This window comes from Zingiber officinale, chromosome 6A, assembly GCF_018446385.1.
Source record: "Zingiber officinale cultivar Zhangliang chromosome 6A, Zo_v1.1, whole genome shotgun sequence".
NCBI classification, from domain to species: domain Eukaryota; kingdom Viridiplantae; phylum Streptophyta; class Magnoliopsida; order Zingiberales; family Zingiberaceae; genus Zingiber; species Zingiber officinale.
The window spans coordinates 119,677,946-119,689,184 of record NC_055997.1 but is presented as its reverse complement, the minus strand read 5'-3'; the positions used below and the strand labels follow the sequence as shown (position 1 = coordinate 119,689,184).

Below are 11,239 nucleotides of genomic sequence, written 5' to 3'. Positions count from 1 at the left end.
TTTCTGGTTGTGACATATAAATATGTTATTCCAAATTGCCATAAATAAAAGTTATATTCATATCCATTTGCTCTAATAACAAATCATGATGTGCTACCAAAGCAACACCACCTTGATAGATGTATGTTTGACCACTAGAGAAATTATCTCATCATAGTCAATTCCCCTTCTTTTTTGAGTAACCCTTTACTACCAATCGAGCTTTGAATTTTTCTTCTTCACTTTCTTACATGAATTCTTTTTTCTTGTATACCCACTTGTATCCTATATTCCGTCTTTCTTCAAAAAGTTTATTAGATCCCACGTTTAGTTATTATGCAAAAATTCTATCACTCTCATCATAGTAGTTATCCATTTGTCCTTCTCTGAGCTTTGTCTTACCTCTCAAAAACTCATAAAATTTTCACTATTAGTGCTAAGTGTATAAGAAATCAAGTCCTCAAAATCATACCTAGTTTGTTGTTTGATTGCACATCTATTCTTTTCTATAGCTATAGTCTGATGCTCTATGTGCTTTGAGTTAATTTTATTAGAATGATAGGTTTCTAGCTCCACTGACACAACATCCATATTGTTGCTGCAATTTTCTAATGACTTTTTTCTTCCTTTTGAGTACATTATAATATGACTTTTTAATCAAAAGTCACATCTCTACTAATCACCGTCTTATTTTCCTTAGAATCCCAAAGTTTGAAGCATTTCACCCTTTTTGATAACCTAGAAAAATACACTGTATAGACTTTGCATTCACCTTTGATCTGTCTTCATTAAAAATATGCATGTGGGTTGGACATTCGATACCCTGAGACTAGAGTTATCAATTGAATTTCCTATCCACACCTCCTCTAAAACTTTTTCATCTAGTGTTGCCCTCGGTGACTGATTAATCAAGAAACACATCATATTTATTTCTTTTGTCCAAAAGTTATTTGCAAACCCTACATTCAATTTTAAACATTGAGCTTTATCGATTATCATTCTGTTTATCCTTTTGCTACATCATTTTGTTGTTATGTCATGTGAACTGTGAAGTGTCTCTTGATATCATGATGATCATAAAAATTTTGGAACTTTGAATTTTTGTACTCAATACTATTATCTTATCTTAGACATTTAATTTCCTTCTAGTCTGATTCTCTACTTTAGCTTTCCCATCTTGAACTTTGAAAAGATTTGTGACTTGTGGTGCATAAGGTACACTTAGACTTTCATGAGTAATTGTTGATGAAATTCACAAAATCATTACATATTTCCTCCAAGTGATGCTACACTGGATGACACCAGAGATACGTATGAACATAATCCAGGATTCTCTATGCTTTTGTGTGGTTGTCTTAAACTACACTCTACTTTATTTTTAATAACAAAATACTTGTAGAAGTCTAATTTACTTGTCTTGACATCCTTCAATAAACCCTTTTTTTATGAAGCTCCAGCATCTCACACTCTAGTTTAGGTATATATAATTTGTGTAAGATTGTATATGACTAAATGACTTTATAGAGAGAGGTCATTAGTGTGATACTCTTATAGAGGCCCAAGCTAGCCACCGAGCCTTTAGGGAAATTAAACTCTAATAATGAAAGGATTTGCATATCTACTTATTGTATGTTGTTGAATTTTACTCACAGTTTGCTTACCCTTATTTATTGTGCTTTTCCTTTTCTTACTCTTACTCTTACTCTTACTCTGAGCAATTGTTACCATATGAGCACTTTCAAATGTCTCTAGTTTTAATCTCCCCTTCTCTTACAGACATTGAGCTATAATGTCCACTTTTCTTTTTAAGTGTTGTAACTGATCTTAAAAGAAGTGTACTGTACAAGGAGAAATATCAAAATGAAGTGCACTAACACACCTTCGGACATCTCCAATTTTAGTGCCTTCAATCTTGTTACCATATTAGACATTGTAATAATATACTCTCTAATGTTTCTCTTCCCTTTTACCACATTAAGACAAACTTTTATAAATCATAGAAGTCTCTACCTTTTCATTTGAGGTGAATTTGCTTGCTACATCATTCAAGAATATAGTTGACATCAATGTCTTCAGAGTTTGAGCCCCTTAATGATTTTTAAATTGACAATCTGATGATTCTAAATACTAAGACCTATGTGATTTGATCGCTTCCACTTGTCAAAAATAATTTTTATTTAGGAGTGCTAGTATTGAACAAAGGTATAAAATAATTACGCATGAATGCATATTAATGTAAGTCTATTCAACACAAGATGACCTTAACATACTCCTTCAATTAGGCAAAATTTATGCCCATGAGTAGAGGAATGTTGCTAATGTTGATTGATATTAAGTTCAACGAAAAAAATAAAAAGAAAACAAACTAATGTCAAAACAAAGTACATGCTAAATATATAAAGTAGCATATTCATGGATTTTCTTTTATTGAGATGTCTAATATAATATTAGAGTTTATCATTGGATTAACTTATAATTTATTAATTTGTATTCAAAGATTATAGTTCATGATTACTCTTAGTTGGTCATACAATGTCTTTTTTTGGGCTGACATCTAAAGTTCAAATCTCAATTGTGGTATACCCTAACTAGTAGGATGATAAATCTAAGATTGACCATTTGGATAAACCTTGTAAGTATTTTTTGATTTATTCCGGAGATCTCATTGAAGAGTTGAATGCAAGAAATAAAAAAACAACAAATGCTCATGGAAAAAATTTATGTTCCTGCTCTAAGTAAATTATATAATATAATTATATATTTTAAAAGAAATTTTATATTAATACTTGATATATTTAATCAAGGAAGGAATTTAATAATATTATAGAAAATTGAATATTTTTTTTATCTAAAATGTGATTTATTTGTTACGAAATTCTAAATATTATGTATTTCATACGAGTAAAACATTTATGATGAATTTAGTAAAGTTTATGATATAGTTAATAATTATTATTTTTAATCCAACTATTTAATTAAGAATTTCAACCTTTCATAATTAATTTTGATTAAATTTAAAATTAAATTAGATTAATATTTTTTTATAATAATTTTAAAATTTATTAATAATTTTTTCTAATTATTTTTTACATAAAAAATATGTATTGTCATACTTCATTTTAGTCTTATATTTTAGAATTAGTAATACTACGAATTGAAATTTTTTTATAAATATCTTAAATTATAGAGGTTAGAAAATATATATTTCTCAATCTTTTAACTAAAATTAAATATAATATATATTTTTATCATTTTAATATCTGTTATAAAAAATTAAATAATTTTTTTTTTACGAAGGAGAGAGGTAAAGGTTCTCGAGCTTATACATAAAAAAAAATATCTCACTTCTGCGTAATTAATGCTCTAAAACCACCTTAGCTTGGGCCCTAATATTAAGCGGCCTTCTAATGAACAGTCAGGTCCATTATGCTGATCGGCCCAAGTAAATTATAATTTAAACCGCCTTTAGTTCAGCCCAAAATCGTAGCTTGAAGGGCCACCTAAAGCGAGCTCTCGGTTTTGGGATCATGATATATATTTGTGTCGTGTGCTAGGGTTTGTTCACATTGGAAGAACTCGTAGCGACGAAGTGGGGGTGGTGATTTGATTTTCCACAGCGATGGTTAAGCTTTTGATCTCTGCTGATGCATGCCTCTCCTTATTTGATATCTTGGAGAAGGAGTCCTTCGATCTCCTTTGTGGTTGTTGGTTGCTGCAACGATTAAGGTTCATGAGCTTCTCGGGAAGACGAAGGCGGAGCTGCAGAATCAGTTGAAGGACCTGGAGATTGAGCTCTTCCTCCTCCGCGTCGCTAAGGTGACCGGTGTGGCGCGCCCAACAAGCTCTCGAAGATGTCAGCATTCCTTCCTATATTTTTCCATTGCGCTTGTACGTGTGTTAATTTACGTTGCTTATATTTTCTTAAAGTTTGGATCTTTGATTTGCTTGGCAGAAAGGATGCGAGACTGTCATAGCGCGTGTGCTTACTGTGGTCTGACAGAAGCAGAGAGCTGCGCGGAGGGAGGCTTACAAGAATAAGAAGCTTCTTCCGTTGGATCTCCGCCCCAAGATGACTCGTGCCATCCGCAACCGGCTCAAAAGCATCAGGTAGCTCTTTTCTTTGTGGTTTTCTTTGTCTAAATGTGAGTAAAATGGATTGATTTTGGAGTATTTTGGGACTTCTATATCATGGCTGTGCCTTTTTAGTTTGCTGTTGGTTTTGGTTTCGTGTTATGTTCAGTCACTTCAATGTGAATGTCGTGTTCTTCTCTTAATTTAAGTTTACAGTCTTGTTCATGGTATTTGTAGTTTAGTTTTATATTTACAAATTACATCACTATTCTGTAGGGGTTTCATTGTGCCCTTGATTAGGCAACGTGCTTTGGCATGCCATTTCTCACACGTGAGTCAAGATGCTAATGCCGAGCATCATTTGATATTTAGAGTGTATGTAATTGTATTTTAAGTGATTATTCACTTTCTAATCTGTTGTTTATCTAGAGTATATATCCATGCTTCCCTTTTTTTGTTGATTGTTGCCCACAGGGAGCAAATTCATGATAATTTTTTTTTGCTTGTTATATGTTATGTATTTTTAATTGGGTAGCAAATCCAGCACATTCTTAATAGTATCCATGACACTTTTTTTGCTTGAGTTTTATGTTTGTCATTTGTGATTTATCAATTTTAAACATTGTTAGGTAAGAAGCTAAAAAATTAAGATAAATTTACTACAATTTAAATAACCTAATTATTGAAAAAAATAATCATATGGCTTGCGTGATCATCAGAGATACAAAGGAGTCAAATTGATAGATTATGTCATGTGGAATTAATAGTATGAAGAAGAAAAATGATATGCTCAAGGAAATACTCAAGGATAAACACATAAAATGATGGGACCCACAAAAAAGTGAAATAGTAGGCCATGAATTTATGTGTCAATCTTTGAGTATTTCCTTGAGATTTTTCCTTGCGCATATCATTGCTCTATGAAGAATTAGTTAAAAAAACAACCCTTAGAAATAGATTTTCTAAGGAGATTTTTGCGAAGTTGAAAGTATAAAGTATATGCATGAATTTATTGTATATAAATGAATGCTAGATTTATTAAATCTCAGTACTTTGTTCTAGGTTTTGAAGATATCCTTAATTATATCAGAAACTGTACTCAACAATCATTTGAATTTAAGATCTATAGCAAGAACCAAATTGTTATAAAAGATGTGCGAAGATTCAATTTTATTGTGTTGTGAATCTTATTTCTGTTGTTGCCTTCATTAATGTGCTTGAGAAGGTCATTGTTGTACCTTATTCACTCCAATCCAATACTCGTTTGCTCATCATTGTTGTATTGAAAGATGGAACACTGAGAATGTGACTTGTTACTTATTATCTAATTGTTATTCTTGTGCTGTTTATCAGCTGCATATGAAAAGGATAGTCACATTTTCTTGGATCGTTTGCCATCTGTCCTGCGGCATGTAAATTGTTGATCTCTGCTCCATCTTCGGCACTGTCATCCGTAGTACATCCTCACAATATGTTCTCCAATGCTAATCCTCTATTTTCATTGCCTCTTTGAGTAGCCATGTGGCGGCGAAAGCCCTAGTACCATCTGGCTTAGTTAGGGGGCGCACAGAAAAGTTAAGTTTCTTCCTTTGAAGCTTTTGTGGGGAGACCATCACTCAACTCCATGTGGTATCCCCCAATCTGCCTTGGACATTATTTTTTTTTAAAAAAAACTAATCCTGTATTTAGCGTTTCAGCACATAATTATCATCTGTTAAGGACTAGCTGGTGTTTCCTTGGTAAGAACTAACCCAATGGCAGCAAAAGCCCTAGTACCATCTTCTCTTTGAGTAGCCTTGTGGCAGCAAAAGCTCTTCTGCCATCTGGCCTAGCTAGGGGTGGACAGAAAAAGTCAAGGTTTCTCCTTATGGCACCTTTTTGAGGGGACTCCACTTATCTTCGTGTGGTTTCCCCAAGCAGCCTCAGAAACACTCAGATGGAAAAAAAAAATACAATTTTTTGTATGAGTTTTCCCCCTGCTTTTTCTTTCAACAGTTTGTCTCGTTGGTAGGAAACATGGCCTTGAGGATTAGGATGTTTTACCTTGGTCGGGAATTAGTCCTGTGTTTTCATTGCCTCCTTGAGTAGCCATGTGGTGGCGAAAGCTCCAGAGTGCCATCTGACTTAGTTAAGGGGTGCACATAAAAGGAAGGTTTCTTCCTATGAGGCCGTTTGAGGGGACTCTCACTCATCTCTCCATGTGGTATCCCTCAAGCAGCCTTGTACATAATTTAAAAATAAGACACTATTCTTGCATTTAGCCACTCAGTTCTTAATTTTCATACGATTATAACATTGTTATATTGTTATGATGCTATTTGGGGTTACCTTCTCATCTATTGAGTGCTCAACTGAGGGCTTCGGCCTCTGGTTGTAACTGGAAATTAATAAGCCGGTAGACTGGAATCAAAAGTGCCAGTTTCTTGGATTGAAACCAATTGGATTTTCTTTTCCATGCAGGCCCTGAATATAGCAATTTTCTTTCGTGGCCTAGAAATATTTTAGTATAGTGAACAAGAAATTTTCCAGCAAATGTGCCTGTGTCTGGATTTTTTCCCCATTGTTGTTTGTTTTTCATTTACAAAAAAAAACTAACGTTCGATTCCAAACAACTGCAAGTACTTCTTCATGTCACGAACTATGCACTTGATCCATTTCTTATCACTAGGATTTGTTCAAAAATTTTTGGCTTGTTTATCACTAGGATTCCACTTGTTGATCCATTTCTTGTTCGTTGATATGTTTGCACTTGATCTGATTGATCACTCATTTTTGGAGAGGAGATTCTAGTTTTGTGGAAAGCTTCTCCGTACCTGCCACATCATTGTTCTTCACCATCCTCCCGATGACCCCAACGAAAAGATCCAACACCAGTATTCTTGCAGCTGGTAAAAGTTTAGTGTCTTTCCCATTGGAGATTCACTTGATACGTGGCTAAATTGGATCCAGTGCATGATCAAGTAAATGTAATATTTTTTTATATCGTGTAAATTTCGTTTATTAATTTTTTTTTACGCTTCTTTTCATATATTCGATTAATTTGTTTGACGTCTGTCACATTTTAATAAAAAAAAGCTCTTTTATTTTTATTTGTTTTAAGTCATGACATCCAATGTTTTCATTATTGTTTGGAAAAAGGACCGTAGTTTTTTTGATAATATATAGATAGAGAAAAAACCAAAAAATAATAGCGATTTAGATTACGAGTCGCACGATACAAATGTCGAAAAAGTCAACACTTATCACCCATTTCAACAATTCCAATCAATCTCTTTTTTTCATTATTATGATTATTATTATTTGCTATGGTTGTAGAACAAATACCAGAGAGACTAAGCATAGCTATTGCTAACCAAACAATCAAAGCAATCCTAACTACCTAGCGACAACTATTTCCTAAAACGGACAAAAAAAACCTCTGGTACTCTTACCAAATTGGCTTCCAAATGCTCACTATAAAAGTCTCACAAGGAGAAAAAAATAGCCATGCCCATACAATTTGGCATGGTTGTTGGACCTAAACACCTATAGACGAGCAAGATGACTCGACTCCGGTAACCCCAGCACTTATTGATCATCACGATCGACCCATAGGCATCCTCTCGACTCAACTGGAATGACCGATTCAAACCTTTATGGTAATTGAAAAACTCCCACTGTATGTAAGCATTTCCTAGCAAAAGCCATCGTAACATGAGATGAATTCTGAAACAAGATCATCTAGGAGTTCTTCCTGCAGCATCTGTGCTATATCTTTTCCCATTTCATGGACATCATTTCCCAAATCTAACCATTTGGGATCCAGCACCATTTCTTGTGCATTCTCAGTCGTTCCTTGAAAACACAAGATAGGCTCGATCTTACGAGTTGAGTTTGTCCATGGATGCAGGTACACACAAGCGGACAGGCTTTCAGCAAGGATGGAGATTAGAAGGTCAACAATTAGCTTTCTTTCTGAACTTGACCATGAGACAGGCTTGTTGTACTTCTTTTCGAGTTTTTCAAACAGACCTGTGCCAGTACCACATTCCATCAAGTAGTTTGCATCAAAAAGCTTCCTTTTCTTAGCACAACAAGCACCAGGATGTAAGAATATGTCAAGCAGGTAGGAATCCCTGACCCTTTCGTTAACAAACTCCCTCAAGTCCTCACTCTGTTGAAGCGATCTAAGATTTTCAACATCAACATTAGGCAGTCTGAGAACTTCTGAATTGTCGTCGCATGTAACTTCCGTATTTGATTTGGAAATTTGGGCCTGACCAAGAACCTCTGGATGACTGCTGATATTATCTTCATTCTTTATTGAGTGTGTATCTATTCTAGCTTCTTCATCCATATGTCTAATATTTGGCGACAGAATATCCACATCATCCAGGTTCCCATCATCAGAAACAGCTGCAATAGCCGAGCCAGGAAGGTCAAGCTCAGGTACCTTCCCATCTTCACACACTTGCAGGTCATATGAAGGTAGCTTATGTTGAAGCTTCTCCCTATTGTGCATAATGCCATTCCTTGTGAAACTTCGACTATAAGAATAGTAATTTTTGTGCCTTGAGTACAACTTTTTTGTAAACATTCTGAAATCATCATTAGACTCATACCTTGAGCCCAAGCCAAGTGCGCCGGGTGTCCTAGTGCCAACATCCACGGACTGCCCCACAAGCTTTTTGACACTTTTGGCAACTTCTCTTGAATTCCTTGTCTTACTGACAAACTTTTTCATATTGCTGGGCACACTAAGATGGCCCCTTCCTTTAGAATGGAATTCTATGAACCTCAATCTAGTTTCCTGTGCTCTGTTACTAAGTTGCAGATTTGCAGATTGGTTTGGAAGCAAAACATCACCACCCGTTTTATAATCTTTCTTTAAATTGTGCTTCAACATGCTGACTTGACTTGGATGGATACGTTGGAAGCTTTTGCCTGTATACTGCAATTTTGCTAACCTAAATTGACTATGCTCTTTAAGAGACTGACTGAATAGGCAGGAAGTTCTTTCCCTAATAGAGTTTATGTTGTCCCCGGCGAAGCTTTGTTCCTCCAAATAATTGCTAGACTGTTCTCGGCCAGATAATGGTTCATTAACCGGGAAACCTATTGGACCAACACATTTATGTTGCCTAGAAACCAAATTCACTTTGGTTTTTTGTAAGTTCATGAAAGATGTTTGAATTGGATTTGTATTGCCCTTATCCATCTTTGTCAAACCCCAAGAGCATATTGTCCTCTGTTTCTTAGGGATTATTCCTGCACTATGCAGGTCATCAGTATGCATTAATTTTTCAATCATGCTTGGTAAACAGTATTTAGTATCTTCTGCATTTGCTAACTTTTCAGCCAAATCCCTACTTATTTGTCCTCTATCTGCTTGCTTGTCTGAACTCTGCTAGAACAGAAAAAAATCATCATCAGAATATTATTAAGCGTGTCAAAACAATGAAATTTCGCAGACATTATTTTGCAAACAGAATAATATTCTGTTAATATGTGTAACACGATCTAATTTTGTTAGTTTAGATAAGAAAGCATAGTTGGACTTGTAAATCTTAATCATTAAGGAAGAGTGTATCATGTGGTTATAGCCTAAGAAGGAGCATGCTGCACTTACTGAACTTTCTTCGGTTCGATACCCACTGCTGCTAGTAGAATCTGATTCCACATTAAAATAGCTCCCATCACGCGGATGGTCAAGCCCTGCAAGGAAAATACACATGAAAATAAGAATCTAAGCATCATCTCTCACGCATGCAATTGCAAGAACTGTAGTAAGATACACAGCTTGAGATGGACATCTAGTCAAACTACCAAATGAATACACACTCAGAGCTTAAGCAGATGATTGAAAACTTATAGAACACATAAAGCTATCAGGATGGTAATCAGACCTCTGTGCTCATTTACTATGAAAAACAGAAGGTCATATTATCTGAATTACAAAAACTAAATTTGCAGAAGCCCATAAATGAATGATATTCTTTCATCTATATGATGATATAGGTCACATACTATCTGAATTATGAAAACTAAATTTGCAGAACTAGTGTAAAAGCAATTCGGGTATATTTAAGCATATGACTACCAAGGATAAGCAATAGAGATTATTCATGATGATGAAATTATAATCTGAAAGAGGAAAACAATTTTCAGTTTTGCTTATTGATTTAACTTTGCAATTCATCTCAATGATAACTCAAAAAGGCACATATCTGATTCTTTACTTGAATTCATCCTTAAATGGAGAAAACAAAGGATCCTAACTATTGCCAAAAGATCGTAATCATAATTGTCAGATATCAAATTCTGACAGGCGAACAACTATTCGATAAGTTCAGTAGTGATCTAGCAAAGCCAGAAATCCTAATTCTTTTTTAAGAAAATAAAGCACGATCTGAGTTCAATGAAATCTCCTGGATGTTCAATGATCAGGACCAGCTCAGAGGAAAACGCACCGAGTTTCGGAAGCGAAGAAGTAACCAATCTACCGGAACCTCCGAACCCAATCCTAGAGCCCCTCTTCCTCCGTCGCCATCCTCCACTCTGAAAGCCAGCACCATCCATCTCTTCTCCGTCAAAGGCGGAAACTTTACCAAAGCTCGCAACTAGATTTTCCAAGATCAACAAGCGAAAATACGATTTAGCAGAGGCCGAGCTGGATAAGGGAGAAATCGTAGACGACGACACGAAATCGCTGGATTAAGCGTGGCTAGAGAGAGGATTAAATGGGTCTCTTCTCTTGCGTTGGACGCTGCTTGCCGCCACGGAAACGGAACCCAAAGGAAGATGCTACGAGAGTACAACTTTTTAGGGTTTATCGGAACACGTCAATCCGTCGAGCAAAATGCCATGGCCCATGCTTGACCAAGATGCCCGCAGAGGAAAAATAAAATCATTTGAACAATAAAATAAATAAATAAATCCTACGGGTTGTGTTTAATGAAATATAAAAATAGAATCACACTACTAAGAAAAGAAAGAGGGTTTCCAATGAAGTTTCCATCGATTCCTATTTGTTACAATTCCTTCTCATTTTCTTCTATTGCTATTAATATTGCAATTGCTATTTGTTATTTGTCTAAGGGATGTCCAAGACTATAAACACATGAGTCGAGTAATATCATCTTGAACAGACTAAACTCGACTCTCACATTAATCTTAAAACTAACTAAAAGAGGTATGCGTCGACGACGAA

The 11,239-nt window shown here is 35.1% G+C and overlaps 1 protein-coding gene, 1 long non-coding RNA gene and 1 other non-coding gene across 4 annotated transcripts; 2 read left to right on the top strand and 1 right to left on the bottom strand.

Annotated features, from left to right (window-relative positions):
* The first annotated feature begins 3,548 nt into the window (after positions 1-3,548).
* LOC121997744 lies at positions 3,549-7,149 on the top strand. 2 transcript variants are annotated; one of them, XR_006116365.1, is made up of 3 exons: positions 3,549-3,832; positions 3,932-4,086; positions 5,404-7,149. It is a non-coding gene; the product is annotated as an uncharacterized LOC121997744 (long non-coding RNA). The 2 variants fall into 2 exon arrangements; XR_006116364.1 differs by having other exon boundaries at positions 4,327-7,149.
* Positions 6,168-6,280, top strand: LOC121999000. The gene has a single exon (XR_006116772.1). It is a non-coding gene; the product is annotated as a small nucleolar RNA U19 (small nucleolar RNA).
* A 159-nt stretch (positions 7,150-7,308) lies between the features above and the next one.
* Positions 7,309-10,839, bottom strand: LOC121997743. The gene is made up of 3 exons (XM_042552350.1): positions 10,500-10,839; positions 9,659-9,744; positions 7,309-9,433 (listed from the first exon to the last, which is right to left on the bottom strand). The coding sequence occupies exons 1-3, from the start codon at positions 10,606-10,608 to the stop codon at positions 7,724-7,726; spliced, it is 1,905 nt and encodes a 634-aa protein (XP_042408284.1). The 5' UTR covers positions 10,609-10,839; the 3' UTR covers positions 7,309-7,723.
* Between the last annotated feature and the right edge of the window lie 400 nt (positions 10,840-11,239).